This window comes from Archocentrus centrarchus, chromosome 7 (assembly GCF_007364275.1).
Source record: "Archocentrus centrarchus isolate MPI-CPG fArcCen1 chromosome 7, fArcCen1, whole genome shotgun sequence".
Classification (NCBI taxonomy): domain Eukaryota; kingdom Metazoa; phylum Chordata; class Actinopteri; order Cichliformes; family Cichlidae; genus Archocentrus; species Archocentrus centrarchus.
Genome location: NC_044352.1, coordinates 17378139 through 17396907, shown reverse-complemented (window position 1 = coordinate 17396907; position 18769 = coordinate 17378139). Strand labels below are relative to the sequence as shown.

Sequence of the window (18769 nt, the reverse complement as noted above, 5' to 3'; positions counted from 1 at the left end):
AGCTGCTGCTCAGGACAGGCTTAACCACCCCCCCACCCCCAAAAAACAAACAAACAAAAAAAAAAACAAGAGCACTACCTAGTGGGGCAAAATACGGCCGTCGCCCTGTATTAACCCTGTTTGTTGTCATATGAAAAACAAAGATTGAATAATTATAGGATCTTGACTTTTGACCTTGACCTCCAGGAGTTGATCTCTGCATAATGTTTTGATATGGAGAATAATCACGCAAGGTTTCATCAAAATCCTTCAAACCATTTCTTAGCAATGAAGTGGACATAAGAAATAAATAAATAAATAAACAAAAACCAAAGCTTTGACCATATGACTTTGACCTTTGACCTCAAAGACCCCATTTACAATTCCAGCCTTGCCTTGGTCACAAGCTATCTACTCATGAACTTTGGTAAGCGTAGGCCGAACGGTTCTCAAGTTATTGAGTGGACACTTCAATGTATGCCACCCACCCGCCATGGGTCATCACATAATATGTCCATACTTATTTCGGCAGAAGAAATAAACAGCATTATATGCACAGATGACTTTGACTATATACGATCATTGGACATTTCAATACAGGCACAATGCTAGTATTGGGTTGGACCCACTTTTGCCTTCAGAACTGCCTTAATTCTTCAGAGATTTTGATCCATATTTACATGATTGTATCACACAGTCGCTGCAGATTTCCCAGCTACCCTTCTATGAGGTGAATCTCTCCTGTTCCACCACATCCCAAAGGTGCCCTATTAGACTGAGATCTGGTGACTGTGGAGGCCATTTGAGTACAGTGAACTCATTTTCATGTTCAAGAAACCAGTCTGAGATGATTTGAGTTTGTGGAACAGTGTGTTATCCCGACGGAAGCAGCCACCAGTAGATGGGAACACTCTGATCATAAAGGGATGGACATGGTCAGCTAAAATACTCAGCAACACTGTGGCATTTAAATGATGCTTAACTAGTACTAAAAGGCCCAAAGTGTGCCAAGAAAATATCCCCCACACCAGTACACCAGCCTGAAATGTTGATGCAAGGGAGGATGGACCCATGCCTTTATGTTAGTTGCATCAGATTCTGACCATACCATCCAAATGTCACAGCAGAAATGGACACTGCTCAAACCACACTGTAAACCCAGATTTTGATTCCACTTAAAAATACTGAGTTCATATTACTTAAAATTGCCTAGAATGTGAACATTACCGTATTATTACTATACGTCGCTCCGGAGTATAGGTCGCACCAGCCAAAAAATGCATAATAAAGAAGAAAAAACATATATAGGTCGCACTGGATTATAAGTCGCACTTTTTTGGGGGGGGGGGTTGATAGAATCCGAGACCCAGAGCACAAATTCCATCTTGAACGGCAATTTAAAATAATAATGGATTAAAGAACAGGACGAACACGGTTACGCCTACGTTATGCTAACCTAACACATTCAGCTACATGACGCACAACGAACACGTGTTCGGTATGTTAACGTAACATTAAGTTATTCAGATAACCATAGCATAAAGAACATACTAACAAGTTAACCAAACCATCAATCCATTGAATTCTTCATCCTCGGTGTCACTTCTAAACAACTCCGTACACTCCGTAGACGAAGCGCCGCTTCCTCTTCTGTGTCGCGTTAGTCAGACTCGTCGTCAGCTGCAGTTCCAATTATTCCAGCCTTTCTGAATCCCAACAGGATGGTTTGTCACTGAAGCCCATGTTTTCTTGATCCATCCAATGACTTCCAGGAAAGTTGGGTGGCGCATTCTCCCAGTTGCCGTTAAGCTGTGCTCTCCATCCATCATCCACTGCACCCACAGGTTACGCAAGACTGCCTTAAAGCTGCAGTTCACGGAGATGTCAAGTGGCTGGAGTATTTTGGTTCATGTGTTATAAATGTCACATATACGTCGCTCCGGAGTATAGGTCGCACCCCCAGCCAAACTATGAAAAAAAGTGCGACTTATACTCCGGAAAATACGGTACTTATTAATGCTGAGTAGACTGTACTTTTTGATGGTCTATCTTATTGTAATCATGTGTTTGAGTTCAAACAACTTAATATCATCAAGTTTTGCGCCTGCTAAAAATCTAGTTTATACCAGTTTAAACAGAGTGAATTAATGAGCAGCAGCATGGTGGCATGATGGATAGCACTACTGCCTCACAGCTAAAATGTCATCTAGAAGGTCTGGGTTCAAGTCCACCTTGGCCCAAGCCTCGCGCTGTGTGGAGTTTGAAATAGCAGATATTTGGTCCTTTTGTTTGGACAAATGTTATTTGTAAATGTTAATGTACCAGCATTCAGCAGGGCTGAGTTTTATCATGTTTGTTTATTTACCAAATTTAAACAGACACAGTTCAACACTAAAAAATATCTTTGTTACTGGGCAGCACAGTGGCGTGGTGGTTAGCACTGCTGCCTCATAGCTAGAATAGCTATCTAATAGTCTGGGTTCGATTCCACCTTGGCCTGGGCCTCTTGCTGTGTGGAGTTTGTATGTTCTCCCTGTATGAGTTTCCTCCCACAATCCAAAGACGTGCAGTTACTGGGGATAGGTTAATTGGTCACTCTAAATTGCCCACAGATGTGAATGTCTGTCTCTCTCTGTGTCAGCCCTACAACAGGGTGTATCATGCATCTTACTGCCTTGTCAGCTGGGATAGGCTCCAGCCCCCACTCCCCTCATGACCATGAAAAGGATAGGGGAATTGACTGATCAAAAGACATTTTATTTTTTCATGAACTATAAAAGATAAGTTTGGTCAATTAGTAGTGCTTACTTAACAGGCTTAGTTAAATAAATGAGTGGTGATTGCTTAAACTAAGTATCTTCAGTTACTGAAACTCTGTTATTAGTACATTCAACTTAGATCTTTCATACCATTCCAAAATGTCTCCAGTACATTGAACATAGTCCCCTGCACTTATTCAACTGTTTCATTACTTAAAAAATTTAAGGCAATGAGTTACCTTGTTTTTTTAAGTAGATTCAACTTATCCGGGTTTACAGTGCAGGCAACAGTTTTCCAGTGTTCTGTTGTTCAGTTTTGGTAAATTGTAGCCTCAGTTTCCTGTTCTTTACTGACAAGAATGGCACCTGGCGCAGCCTTCTGCTGCTGTAGCCCATCTGCTTCAAGATTCTATTTGTGCATTCGGAGATGCTCTTCTGCATACCTTGGTTGTAACAAGTTATTTGAGTTAATGTTGCCTTCCTAACAGCTCAAAGCATTCTGGCCATTCTCCCCGGGCATCAGTAAGGCGTTTTCGGCCAAACTGCTGACATTTTCTCTTTTGCAGACTCTGTAAACCCTATATCCCACTGGATCAGCAGTTTCTGAATTACTCAGACCCCACCGCATTCAAAGTCACTTAAATGACCTTTCTTCCCCCATTCTGATGCTCAGTTTGAACTTCAGCAGGTTATCTTGATCATGTCGCTGTGTGATTGGCTAATTGGATATTTGTATTAAGGGGTTGTCGAATGGGTGTACCTAATGATGTGGCCAGTGACTGTAGTGCACACGTATTATTATCAAAGCCAGGAAAACACTTGGCTCTAATACATATTTTTAAGAAATAGTTTGCATAACGTTGCTAAAGCTAAATCATACTTACCTAAAGTGTAACACACAGCAGTAAAACACTCAAATCCATGCTAATTTAAAAGAGTTTTGCACACAATGAAGCAAACCCACAACACAAAACCCTCACTTACAGACTCTACATCTCTCGCTGCAGAAACCTAAACAGGACTGCAAATGAAAAAAAGAAAGAAATCAAACGACTCCCTGTTCTCAGATCACATTCTTTGCTCTGATGAATATATTATTGCCCCTTTGATCCCTGAAATGAACACTGGGAGTGACTTTGCTCTGAGAAAAGAGGATTAGGAAAGTGAAATCTGAGGAATGCTTGTGGGCACAGGGCTTGAATGTGAAGAGGAACAAACAAAGCACAGAGATGAAGGAACAGCTAATAAATAATATGGTGTTTTAGTTCATGGGTTGCAGGGAGGGAAGATAGATGTAATTAAAAGCAATTCAGCAACTGTCATACATAAAGTGGTGTTGCAGCAAAGAAACAGTGCTGACCAAGAAGAAAAAAGGCCCGGTGACAGCCAAACAGAAAGGTTACTGAAAGGAAGGCAGACAGATGAAAGAGACTGTATTTACCAGAACAGTAGGGGCCACTCAGCCAGTGGAAGTAGAGGAGAGATTGTGACTCTGAGCCCTGGGATTGGCTGCCTCTCTCTGGAAGTACTGCGAGGGTGCGGAGCCTAGCTTATGGCCCATCGCTTTTTAGGGTCAGGGAGAGGGGGAGGTTGGGAATATTGAGGTGTTGCGGAGGAGTTGGAGTAGGGTACAGAAGGGAGATTAGAGAAAGGATTAAGGAAAAGATGAGCAGTGCAGAAGAAGAGAGCATGGGCACCAAAGAGAAGGGACAGTTTATCAAAACATGACAGAGAGGCAACAGAAGCAGGAAAACACAGACACATACACACAGACTGAGACTGTGATAAGGACAGAAACAGTGAAGTAAATCCAAGCAAATGTTGAAGGCACATCAGGTATGCAAAGTAAATTTATAGAGGCTCAGACACAGGCTATAAACACCCCAGCTGCACTTCAGCAGCCAGACGTACGAGGTTTGGTGTACTAGTTTGTTTACCTGTGATGAAACTTCAGTAAACCTAAGCATACTCAAAAATGGATCTAAGGCCATGTTGGCATCGCTGTACAGCTGGACACGAGGCTGACTTAAATGCTAATGCTCACAGCTCACAGTGCTGTTGGAGAAGTCTTTAGTATTAGTCATAGACAAAGCAGTCATTTCAGGCTAAAATTTTGACATGCAGATTGTGCTGGATTCAAATTTAAAGGATAACCAAATGAAGTACAATTCATACTGATGGGACATGAATGTCTGCACAGAAATTTAATGGCAATTTATCTTACAGTTTCATGACAATCTAATAGTTTTTGTTTATTTCCTTCCACTATTCAGGAATATTTTGAACTCAGTGACTAAAGGCTTAGCTTTACTATTGCTGAATGGCATTGTGCAATGTTAATACCGTACTGGGATTTGGGGATCTGTTTGTGGTGAAGGTCGAACCTGGCAAATAGACCACAGTGGCATGAGAGATGACAAAAAGCAAACACTTAGAGAGAAAAAGAGAGGGAAGAGGAGGAAGACAGGGAGCAAGTCCTAGCCTCTATCATACTTTCATTGAGGATTCCTGATTTTCTCTTAAGTTCTTCCCTTGTTTTGTTTTCTTGGAGGACTTACATGACTCTGGGTAGACTGAGGATCTCTTCCCTGGATCTCTCTGGAGTTGAATGCCTTTTACAGAGAAGATGGATGCAGCTAAAAAAAAAACAAACAGGCAACAAAATGCAGGTGAGACAGTGGTTGTGCAATAAATGTGGATATTCAAGTCAAATGTATGTACTCACTGTCAGCCAGTGTTTGAACCTGCTCCCCAAGACATTTGAAATAACAGTGTCTGAGAGCATCCTCAGCTGATATCCGCTTCTTTGCCTCAAACTAGAGACACATAGAATCCAAATCATTATGGTGTACATACAACAGTTCTCATCATTACCTGTAAACTACAATGTTCTTTACCTGTAAGAGCTTTGAAAGCAAGTCATGACCTTCGTTGTCTATCCTGTGTGACAGAAAGCAGAGGAAAAATTAGAATGGAGGGAAAGTGAGAGAAAGGAAGAACTAAGAGGAGTTCCAGTCGAGTCAAAAGATGTATAGAAATCTAATCTTCCCATGGTTTCTAACTGGTGATATTCTTTTTCTCCTGAAAATCAATCTTAATTTGCACACCCAGGCCTCCACTAATTCTTTATACCTGGGTGCGTGGTTGACAAGGGGCTCTGCGTGGTAGCGGGGGAAATTGTATGTCTTAAACTCTTCAGTGGTGGTGATACCAGGCCAAGTCTCTTCTGTAGGAGTACCTGTCGAAGATAAAGGCCATAATTTAATATACACATGCACACAGTGTGCACACACACATAAAAGCAAATGTTCATCCGAATTCTGCTGCTGTCTCACCAAGGATGCGGAATATGAGATGAAGCTCATCCTCCACTGTTGATCCAGGGAAGAGAGGTCTGCCTGTGATCATTTCATAAAAGATGCAGCCCACACCCCTGGATAAGAGGCAGTAAATTAGTGTAAAATACAAGAAACATAATTCTAATTTTTAGTCATCTATTATTACAGATTTAAGCAGTCAGGGGACCTAAAACTATAAAAGAGTTGCAATGAGGTTGCTGTTAATTAATGAATTACTGTTAAAATGCAAGAGCAAAGATTTAAGAAGATCTGACGAGTGCCAATTCTCCACATAAATATGGAAAAGAGCATTTTTATTTCATGACACAAAGATTTTCCACAATCTTTGTGTCATAAAATATTTGCAAAGTATTTAAATGCTGATTAAAGACTAATCAGTACTATAAATGCTGTACATCACACTATGTACTACAACATGTAAGGTATTCCTGTCAACGCTGAACAAAGGTCTATTTGCAAGCCTGTGTCCAGAAAGGAACAGAGATCAGCTGGTACATGAAAAATGAAAAATACACTACAGCCTTACAAAACCTCAAGAGTGACAGCTCCAAAAAAAAAAGAAAAGGAGTCAGCACTGCTGATTACTGTGCATATTACTTGTCGATATGTGTTCGCTCACCACATGTCAATGGGTGTAGAGTACTCAGTGGAGCCCAGCAGCACATCTGGTGGTCGGTACCATAATGTCACAACTTCATTTGAGTAGGTCTTCGTAGGGACAGACTTAGCTCGAGCCAAACCTGATTTAAAAAGAAAATGTGTCATTCAAATTCTGTAAAGCATTTAACCTTTACAAACTACAGTAGTTCAAAACGAAATTTAAAAAAAGTCTCCTAACCTTGTGCTGACATGCCAATGTTTTATGAGAGTGGATCAATTCTTGGTACATTTTTTTAATCTTACACATTTATTGTTTATTTGTATTAGGAACAAAGCTTTTATTGCTATGCACATAGATGGGCCTTTAAAATACATGAATATAATGAATGCATACATTAAGAAAGAAAAAAAAAATAAAAAATATATATATATATATGTATATATATATATATATATATATATATATATATATATATATATATATATATATATATATATATATATATATATATATATATATATATACATATATATATATATATTTTTTTTTTCTTTCTTAATGTATGCATTCATTATATTCATGTATTTTAAAGGCCCATCTATATATATATATATATATATATATATATATATATATATATAAACTGCAGTATAATAAGGTACCATAAGACAAAAACCAGGAAATTATTTACGCTGTCATGATTTTTGGAAGTAAGAAATTCCACGCTGATTTCCCACGAGTTTCAATTAGCATAAGATAAAATTATCAAAACTTTCATCTTTAATCTTAATGGCTCGACTGCAAGGCCTTTTAAGAAGCTTGATTGTGGTAGATGGTGCTTGTGATCAAGAGGCTAAACAATAACTTGAAGGTGAAAAAACCCCCACAGAGAATGGCTTAAACTAGCTTCCACATGAAGTAACATTAATTAAAGTGATATCATGTTACAACTTTTACCAAAGGAGGGCAGTGTTGGGTAGTTTTATTACTTCAAACTATGCTGTGTTGAGCGGCATGACATTTAGGAGTCACAAGTGGGACCATCAGACTCCATTTATAGTACATTTTTGTGTTTTTTTAAAAAAAAAAAACAAAAAAAACATTTTTTAATCTGCACAAATTAAAAAAGTTTTTAGAACAGAAGAAAAACACAACTTTCTGAAAATGGTATTAGCTTCCACAAGCTAAGATGGCAAATGGACCTTTCTGCTCAACTTGAGCATTTAAAGTGCTTTCTGTGACAAGTATCATTCACCCAGTCACACACACATTCATCTGTGCCTTCATCTATACACGCATGCATCTTGTCCAAATGTCTCGCCCAAGGACACTTTGATACGTGGCCTGGAGGAGCCGGGGATTAATCCACCGACCTTCGATTGCTAGATGACCTTCAATTGGTAGATGACCTACTATACCTAAGCCAAAGCAGCCCCAAGGCAAAAACAAAAAAAAAAAAACATTTTAAGTAATAATAAGTGTGATATCTCCTTTCATGAACACCTGAGAAATCTAAGCAATAAAGGAAGTTTCAACATACAAGACTGATTTGGTGGTTAGTAACAAAGGTGACATACCGAAGTCTGCCAGTTTGAGCTCCCCTTTTTCATTGATGAGCAAGTTTTGGGGTTTCAGGTCTCTATGGAGCACCTTCCTTCTGTGGCAGTACGCCAGACCTCTTAAAAGCTGAAATAAGAAAATCTGAAGTGGAGAGAAGAGGATGTTAAAAACACAAACATCACACACATTTTCCAGCACTGACCGCATGTAATACTCTAGATTACCTTAACATTGTGAACACTCATGATGCTCCCACAGTCATCCATATATTGCTTCAGGTCTTTTTCCTGGAGCGAGAGAGAGAGAGAGAGAGAAAGAAAGAATGAAAGATGTTTATATGTAGATTCTAGTTTAATGTGATACACTGACACATTAAAAACAAAGTGACACTCACCAAATACTCAAACACGAGTGTTAGGCACTTGTCAGTGTGGATAATGTCATGGAGAGTGACAATATTGGCGTGCTTCAAGTCTTTCAGTAGAGACACTGGAGGAGAAGACACGTTAGACACTGTCAGTCAAACACAGACGAGCTGTGAGAAGTAACACAGCTCATATTCAGTCACAGCCCATGGAGCTACAAGACACGTTGTCAAAACTTGACAATATTCTTGACAGTATGTACGTGTGTGCCATGTTGACTTTTGAGGTGTATGCTTCCAAATCTCAACAATAGTTTCAGTACCTTCTCGGATAGCGGTGCAGGGCGCGCCCTCCTCGTGCTCTAGGCGGATCTCTTTCAGCGCGACCAAATTATCTGTTAACTTACTTCGCCCTTTAAATACTGTCGCATAGGTCCCCTGAAGAGATGGAAACCATGTAAATGAATGAGTAAAATAAAGTATATGATTACTGTGTGGGTATAGTGTCACTTTTGCTCATGGTTCTTTATTGACCTCACCTCTCCTAGTTTGTCCAGTTTGATGTAGGTTTCAAGTTTCCCAAAGCCGATCTCAGACTGTGGATGACAGAAAGAAGGTGGTTAAGGAAGTTAGCAATGACAGCTTGCATCTTGTTTTTGTACAGCCTGATTGGACACTGCACCATATTTAAGCTAACTATCAGGCTCCTTACTTTTGAGATCTGGCCTAGAACTGCAGGTTTCTGAGTCACCAGGCCTTTTTTATCCTTTAATGTGTGCAAATTACAGGGCTGGTTGGCCAATTTTGTATTTTTGAGTGTGTTTGATTTTCAGGATAGCATCATGATAACATTCAAGATAACATAAATGTAAATAAAAAGACAGTGACTGAACACTGTTTATAACTCAGCTATCAGCTACAAGCCTTTCAAAATGAATTAAAGGCTTTAGTTTCCCAGGTTATTGCACATTATTTAATAGCAGCTTAATATGAAAATATGTACATTTATCTACAAATCTGCATTTCCTCAAAGACCTCCTCTCTTTATCTGTCATTACTGGTAAGGTGTGATGCCATTTACAGATGCACATATACTTTTTGGCCACAAGACGTCAGCAAAGACAATCAAATTTGGCAAGGACACATTTAATTCTGAAGATTTTTTTTAACTCTAGAGGAAAGTAAACAGTGCAGAGGAAATACTGAAATAAACCTGAATTTAGATATACATGTTTAGCTGTATAATATATGCAGCCCCTGGGTTTTGAGGTCATGAATTATGGATGGATGCAGCTACATATCAAGCTGCGATACCCACAGGTCTGTCCAGGCTCATCCCTGTCACTTGTTTGGCACTTTTCCCTCAATAATTTCCCTAATACTATGACGTTTTTTTTCCAGCCATCTTTCCTTCACATTCATTTTAATGAACACACTCATCGCTCTTAATTTAGCCCGCCATGACACTCGTATGAATGCTGGGCCAATGCATGTACGTATGCATGTGCAAGGGAGGGGGAGGGTCTCCAGTGGCCAAGTTAGCTGATGAAGCATGTGATGTCTTTAAAGGCATGACTACAAAAACAACATCCGAATAAACTCAGATACAAGATGACATACTTACACACTGAGACAAGCCAGTATGCACGTGGGTGTGCACAAGTTTAAATGTGCATAAGTTATTCATTAACAGACATATTCTTATTTGTGTATTCTAATCAGTGCTTATTTTTGTATCTGGTAATTTCCAGTGTTTGAAATTCATAGAAAAGATGAAAGAAAAACATCAATATTGAGTAGATATATGAGCATATATATGAGGGGCATGTACTGTGTAATACATATACAGAGGGCTTTAAACACCACTCACACACACAGAAATTATTCCCCAGAACTAACCCCCATAATAACAATCATATAATAATAATAATAATTCTTGCCTCGATAAGAAGTGCCTACAGACAAAAGGACCACCTCTCTGCTACCGGTGTGCAGCGGCACTCTCACGGTACCTTACAATCCTTTCCATATTTGTGTGCTTGTGCGCCTGCGTATGCTTTTGATGGCAATGGGTTCATTTCATTCCCAACGCTCCAGTGGGCTTACTCAGCAGAACTAGGTCAGACCAAGTTTTAGTGACAAAACTGAAGTAGAATAAAACCAAACAATATGTGTATATAAGTGTTCTGTCCGAGGTTGATGAACTCATAGCACAAGTGATAAATGTAGGATGTAAATGTGTGCAAATAATGTGTATTGACTACAAAATCCATGAAATCATCTATATTTCATTTGTAATTATCTTTCTTTTTTATGAGCCATCTATAAGAAAGCTTAAATTTGAGAGAAGGACGGATTGATAGGATTTAGTAGGAGAGGTAAAATGACAGCCTTCTGAGAAGAAAAGAGGTGGCAGGCAATGAGAGGTGGGAGGAAAGACGAGGCCATTCATTAGCATGATGTTGCCATTCCTCAGAGCTATAATCAATCGGCCAATAAACAACTTGCACTGTCACCATTTTCATGTTAACAGCGAGGGAACTGAAGGACTGGACAACACGTAACCTCAATTATGTATTTTTTCTTTCTTTTTTTAGATTTTGTTAGCTGAAGGTTGTATCAAATGTAATTTGTTATGACGAAAACATAACCTAATAGAGCAGGGCATAACAATTGGCATTGAGTTTTTCCGTTTAATGTTGTTTCACTGCAGGGTTGAATGGGTTCGGGAAAAAAGTGAGCGCTGCATAATATGATTAAGTGTGGTGCTTTGAGATAAAATGACATCTCACTCCTCAGCACCATGGAACACCGAGTTTCACTGGACTGCTGTGAATAATTGATTACTAATGGGCAACAGCCATGAGCGAAAACTGATACCAACTTCACTTGCATTACGCTGGCAGCAATTCATTGATCAAAATACGTGGTTTCAAATTCAAGGTTCTTCTACGGAATACCAGAAACATGATCTATGCTACCGTAACATATGACAAGCACAGAGACAGTCTAAAGACTGTTACATCACTCTTCTCAGAAACTACTAACAGGATAATGGGTACTGCTTGTTGCAATAGGAACTACCACAAAGGATTATTTTTAGTACTTTGGGAGGTATTTATATATCTGTCTGTGGACAAATTTTGTCTTGATAGCATCACAGCTCTACAATAAAAATGAAGACCAAGAGCAGAGATAGGTGTGGTAAAACCCACAAGCACTGAGGACTCATGTAATAACACACTAATGACTGTTGAGTACCCATGGGTCATTGCAGCCAGTGTGATACTTTTGCAAGATGGTCTCTAGTTAAGCTTAAATCTTTTGTGAAGCCATTTATTTGAAATGTCTCTAGCTTGTTTTAAGTGTGATTCAACAGTCTCAGGAGCAGGTCTGCAGTGAATGAAGAATTTTGTGTAATGTCACAGACTAATTCATTCCATAGAACCAGTTCAAAGCACAGTAAAAGTAGGCCTCAAACACACCATGTAAATCATGTGCAGACTACTGCACAATCAAAAACACACTTCTGCATGGATACATCACACTAAATCAAGCAACAATATTGGCTACTATAACAAAAAACATGACGCATCTTCCTAATGCACAGGCTGCAAGCGCAGCAGAGTAGCCAAGATCAATCAAAACCTTGTTTCCCTGGTATAAAACCTAAATCCAGCTACAGAGTGGCACTGATTTTTCCATTTGTCTCTGCTTACATTTGCTTAGCATTTTTCAGTTAGCCAGACCTTTTTTGAACCATGACATCTCATCATTCATGCCCTTTTAATATTCTCTTTTCATCTCCTTTTGTGCCTTTCCCTCTCTCTTCCTTGCTCTCCAGCTCACTCCAAGGTGTCCTGGGGTGTAATCCCAGTCAGGAGAGGAGCTGCAGCAGATGAGACTGACACTGCTGCTGAATTATTGATTGATCTTTTACATCACATACATACAAGAACTCCAAAAATACACAGCCGCACACAGCTGGGAAAATCCAAGAAAATGCACACTACACATTTACTGTTTATGACTATCCTCTTCTGCTCCACCCTTAGACCATATACTTCTCTTCTCCTGCAAACCTCTCCTCAGAGGCTCTTTGCTTTCATCTCTGTGAGCCTCCTGCAGAAAAGCTGCGTCATTAAATTGCTTCAAGCAGAGAGACAGAGGCACGGAAATGGACCTGTTTGATAATCACAGCAAAAATGGTTGATGAGGATGAGCCCTTTATGTTTTCCCAAAGAATATCAGGCTTTCAGTAAGCTTGTTTAAAGTGATGTACCGATTAAGCACAGTGAATTCACTTTAAAAACTAAGCAAGTGTGTGTGGGTGGAGAGAAGAAGTGAAACAAAGAGCACTGCACTCTCGCGTTACTCAGTAATGTATAAAGGGAAACTTGAAAGTTAGTGTGATCGCAGAAACAATACAGTAATGTGGGAGAAAAAAAGTGTGACCAAAATAAAAACCAAGTGACAGAGCAGGGGTACAACAATAAAAGGACATGCTGCATATTCATGAATATCTGCTTATTTCTTTTCTGAGCAACCCCTCCTCACACTGCCAGACCCCAATTCATACCCATAATGCTCTTCGCCTGTATGCATAATTCAGAATTTATCATTCGTGCCCCTACTGAGGCATTGTAAGCACTATAGCATAACTCAGTATGTGTTTAAAGTGAATCTGTTTTTGTGTGGGTGCTCTGTGTGTGCAATTCAGACAATAACCTTGGTCAACCATTTACGTAATGCACAATGGCACTGAAAGCTCATATTACTTTTGTTTCGAAACAAAGCAGCATGAAAAAGAGCAAGCACACACCCAGATAAAATGACAAAATGACATGAAGTTACACACCAGAGACTAGTACAGCTAGTTTCAACTGCTTTGCACAGATATACAGATGCAAATGTGCACACAGATAAATTAAGTACCGACCAATGATGCGCGCCGTAGCCTGCGGCTCATGGGTTTGTCAAAGGGCGGGCTGTTCATGGCAAACTTCTCCAAGTAGCCCTCGGGTAGCCTGATATCAGCTGGGAGAGACAAACGTTTGTTTATGTCCTGAAACAGAAGAAGAAAGACACAAAGGGAAACATAAAGCAGTTTATGAAACTGAAACATGCAATCACTCGCATACTATGAAGACATCAAGTCCTGAGTATATACAATTGTGTATGTACAATACATATACAATATTCAACACCTTTTAAACATGGTTTGATATGATATTAGATAGATATGTGTATTAAACAAATGCCATTTCCTGATCACTTGATTTCTTTGATGACTTTGCCTTAATTAATCATCATGACATGGTATCAAAAGTCATTCTTTTAAAATAGTACTGGTTTCTTGTCTACTCACAGTTTGCACCATCTGTCTCTCCTGGTGGTGAGTTTGTCAAATGACAACAGACCTTTGGTTAACAGGTGCCATCTGCTGCTGTGAATGACTGATGAATGACGATGTGAATAACACCTATACTCGCTATAGCTGAATAAAATGCCACTGCAAGGCCACTGCATGATCAGGATCAATTCCAACAAGTTACTGGCTACTTTTAGATGTATTTTTAATAATGCACTATTAGCATTAGCGTTATGACAGGGTTGGCACAACACTGTTCTCAAGTTCACAAACTGATCTGCCTTTTTTCAAAATGAAAACAAATATACTTGATATTTTTGTTTTCTACTCTTTTGCTAATTGATTGAAATCAAAGTTATTTTTGACTGCATACGAGAAGTGTGGACTCTCCCTCTGGAAGTGTTCAGCGTGACATGATCACATTTTACATGCAATTTTAGGAATTAAGCATGATCGCATACTTGGGTCAGTGTTATTAACAGCTTGTAACCACTGGAAGTACTTTCACCTTCTAGTCTTTGCTGGAATGCAAATTTGTGTGACATGATCACTGGCAAGGTGCCAGTCACACATTGTTTCCATGGCAGCGGTTAGTTAGCTGACCCAGTCAAAACAGCCCTCGAGTATGTGTCATCAATGTGAAGTGAAATGTATGTTTACATGTAAACGTGCAAGAAGAGGGTTGTAAAGTATGTCTATGCCTGAAGATGAAAGGTAGAGGGATTTTACACCTGTAATGGTTTTATCTGAGGTGCCTGGCTAGCATCACAACATATACTACATGCAAAAAGCCACCATATGGATGGTGACAAATGACAAATCCTAAAGCGATGTTGTGCACATTGCAGCAGCGTATGTGGAAACATGTAAGAATGAGCCACAAATGCTTGCACTGAAATGCCTACTAGCTGTAGTTAACACATTTGTAAGCTCCACTGAATATCTGAATCATAAAAGAGAAGAATACATGTAAGCCCTACAACGCCATATATGGCACAAGCAACTAATCAGGTATATTACTTCAATCAAAATATTTGATATTTTATGCAGTTTATAACGGAAGTGACTCCTCATGATCAAAAGAAAAGACTTCAGTCCATACTGTCTTTCAAAGGGGTAACAATGGACAAAAGTTAACAGTCACAGCCACTCCTGCCCTGTTATTCACTGGTAGAGACTAAATAAATGATCTACATACAAAAGAAAACATGTGTGCCCCCATACTCACAATGCAGAACAGCTCTAGTAGCTCCCTCATTGTCCTCCTTAAATGTGTTTTTCCATGCACTCACACACATGCGCTTTCAACGATGCATGTCTCTGACCTGATACATGACTGCACACACTGAGAGAGAGAGAGGGGGGAGAGGGAGGGAGAGAGAGAGAGAGAGAGAGAGAGAAAGAGAGAAAGACAGAGAGAGAGGGGGCTGGCACTGTGGTAGAGTGCCATCCATATACTTAGGAAGAGGAGTGGGCAAAAAAGAGTTGGAGGAGGGGGAAAGCAGGAGCAGAGGAAGAGAGGAATAGACAGATTCCTGAGGGGAGAAAGGCAGATGGGGGGAAGGGGGGAATGGAAGGGGGTAGCTCAGAGAAAACATTGTTTTTCTTGTTCTCTCCTACCATCATTTTGTCCTGCAGCTCTCCTTTTTACCTTCTCTCTTATCATCTCCTGAGCCCTATTCCCCCGGATCTCCCTTTTCTTTGTCACTGCAATAATTACACCGAAATCCATAATTACTCTAACCCCAACATTTTCCTCTCCCACACTGCCCCTCCATCTCCTTCTCTTTCCCTCTCTCTCTGGTAAACATGGTCTAAATTAGTCCCATCCAGTGCTCACAGCAGTGAGAGGCTTTGTATCTAGAGGCATTTCCCGTAATACTGCTGTGCTCATCACTCTGCAACTCCTTCAAACGGACACACGCAGGCTGACCGAGACATGAGGGCACTCAGAAACTCAGCAGCAAACAGCAATACTATCTGTCAGATAGCACAGGTGAACTCACATATACACACAAGTTACTGAAAATAAAAGGAGTCTGTTATGTTTTTCCCTTTTTCTGTCATAAATACACACGCACAATGGTAGATGTTCATATTAACCATGGGCAAAGTTTAAAATATTGAGGTCAGTGTATGCGTGCATGAATGTGTTAAGTATTTCCTATGAACCAAAAGCTCAAACTGCTCCAAATGCACTCTTAGATTTGTATGTCAGTGAGACAATATGGTAAATTTGGACTTGGATGCCCCACCCACCTGCTGCTTAAACCTTCTGATTGCAAGGGGCAGCCAATCAGAAGAAAAGAGTTGGCTTAATAGCAGTGGGAGGGAATCTAAAATAGCTTTTTAGACAATGGGTGAACTGAGGGGTTCTTCCAAGCCAAATAATGATTATTTTGGAGTGTAAATCATGCAAAGTTGCCCTGGCAGAGTCCAAGATTAAAAATATAGAGCTGAAAATGTGCATAATAGATGCCTTTAAATGTACCACACACATGCCAGGTATGTGTCTGAAAATGTTCATTATTCATGTTATACATATTGTACCATAGTATCCACTATGTAGTGTTTCCTGTCTACTAACTATATAGTGTATACTAACTTAGAGCCAACTACCACTGAGAACATGCAATGAAATAAAAAGTTAAAGGAACAATGTTTGTGTAAAGAAAGAAAAAAAGGAAATTTCTTCTTTTGATTTATTTTTCTAACATACAGGATATTATGAAAAAAATTTACAGTTTCTTTGCCTCAATTCTAGCCTGGCATTTTGTTTTATGCTTTTTTTTTTTTCTTTTTTTTTTTGTCATCTATCAACCAAAAAAATACCAACATATCAGCAACAGGGCAAAACTGGTATTTGGGCCTGTCCAATTTATCATTTAGCTCTACAACTGGTCACAAGGTATGGTTTCCTACATGGAATTTACTTAATAACGTGTAGTGAATAGTGAAGGTGTGAATGATTTCGGACAGTCTTTGGCATTGCGATTGAATTTCAATGAATACTGTTGAATGCAGGTGCATTATCATTCTGATAGATGAAAGAGTGCAGCACATTTGGGGTAAAAGCATTTGTGTGTTTGTGTGGGTGTGTCCCAGCTCATCATACCTCATTAGAGATGCGCCGATGGTGATTGTTCCTCATACGGACCCTCACTGGACTCTGAACCTCATCAGAAGACGTCCCGGATGCCTGGTCACTCTCCCCATCTGAACCCATCTTCACATTTTCATGGACAATACCTATAAAACACAAATGTGCAAAGACTTTTTCAAGGGATTTTTGCCTTAAAGGAAAACAGTGAAGCAGGGAGAGAGAGGAGATGTGACATGTCTTTTGTACAAGGGCAGCATGCCCTACCCACTAGACTATAGGGGTGTCCCTTGACATGGATACCTCAGTGCAGGTTTTTAGATTGTGTGTAGTGAGACCCTATTTCACTTCATTACTGTCTATGGGGTCACCAGAAAACAAAACATTGTCTTTCTTAAATTTCACTCATCCACCCTATGAAAGACATAGTAGGACCCCAGTCACCAAATGATAGATCATACCACCAGCCACGCAGGGGTGTAAAACAAGTGTAGAAAATGATATTGGTAAGATGAGCAAGTACGAGATCAATATTACCCTGTGTGCAATAGGAACTCATGCAATAGGAGATACCCCCACCACCACCCACACACACACACATAATGTGTGTGCTGTACATGACCCAGACAAAGAGAAAGCCCCCCCCCCCCTTCCCCCCACATTTACTCACACACACAAACTCACACATCATTGAAGGAGACAGTCCTGTCTGCTGCACAGTGACTCATTAATCAGATGGATTCTGGGGCACATAAAGGTGTGTGTGTGTGTGTGTGTGTGTGTGTGTGTGTGTGTGTGTGTGTGTGTGTGTGTGTGTGTGTGTGTGTGTGTGTGTGTGTGTGTGTGCGCGCGCGCGCGCGCACATTTGCCTGGTGTTTGTTTTGGTAAAGCCAACTTTTTTTCATGAAACTGAAGTAGAGTGGGTGTTGTAAAAGCTCACTTTTTACCATCATTTACTGTTTATCCTTACAACATCAGCCACCATCAGCAGAGGACAGACAGACCAAGGAAACATTAGGAGATAGTGGGGTGGATGATTCTGGTTGGAAGGGCTGATGAAGTGGAAAGAAAAATGAGTCCCCTGAGTGACTGCAACACCTCAGCTGTGGGATTTAACAGCTGAGGGCCAGATAGGTAAAGCTATTTATTAAAGTTTGCTTTCTGTCAGCAGTGGAACATCTGAGGCTTATTGTAAGCTATTCTTCACGTAATTAGGATTTGAGAAAGGCTGGTCTGTGGACCAAAACATATTTGAAAAGATGGAATACATAAAAACACACAACACAGTACTTCTAAAATTGGTTTAAATTGGTCTTTATTCCAGCTATACGAAATTAATAAGAGGGCATAGAGTAAAAATAATCCTCTGACTCTGTAGATTCCCAATAATCCAAAAAACCAACTGTTAAATTATACCTTCCATAGTCAAAGTCAATTACACAGTAGTTCAAGAGTTAGCATTTAATTTTCAGGTTCTATAAAAGTTCAAATGCTTGTTAACTTAACTTACTCTACAGTGATGAGGTGGAGGTACAAAGAGAAACAGTCATAATGTTGAAATGTTGGCATCTAGTGGGTCTCCAAGTTTGATATACAGTGTTTGGCCTCAAAGACACACACAAGGATACAGGGAATGAATATAACTTGGTAAGAAAATGGAGCAGTCTTTTGTCGTA

The 18769-nt window shown here is 39.8% G+C and overlaps 1 protein-coding gene across 2 annotated transcripts in view; it reads right to left on the bottom strand.

Annotated features, from left to right (window-relative positions):
• LOC115782634 (cyclin-dependent kinase 17-like) overlaps positions 1–18769 on the bottom strand; it is a 40677-nt gene that overhangs the window by 2250 nt on the left and 19658 nt on the right. For both annotated transcript variants that reach the window (XM_030732928.1, XM_030732929.1), the window contains 13 exons: positions 17109–17242; positions 13562–13687; positions 9162–9218; positions 8946–9060; positions 8653–8747; positions 8483–8545; positions 8276–8399; positions 6717–6837; positions 6074–6171; positions 5871–5976; positions 5636–5678; positions 5464–5554; positions 5297–5374 (listed from right to left, as the gene is read on the bottom strand). In XM_030732928.1, the coding sequence (XP_030588788.1) occupies positions 5297–5374; positions 5464–5554; positions 5636–5678; positions 5871–5976; positions 6074–6171; positions 6717–6837; positions 8276–8399; positions 8483–8545; positions 8653–8747; positions 8946–9060; positions 9162–9218; positions 13562–13687; positions 17109–17242 (1251 nt within the window). The remainder of the gene's footprint in view (positions 1–5296; positions 5375–5463; positions 5555–5635; positions 5679–5870; positions 5977–6073; positions 6172–6716; positions 6838–8275; positions 8400–8482; positions 8546–8652; positions 8748–8945; positions 9061–9161; positions 9219–13561; positions 13688–17108; positions 17243–18769) is intronic.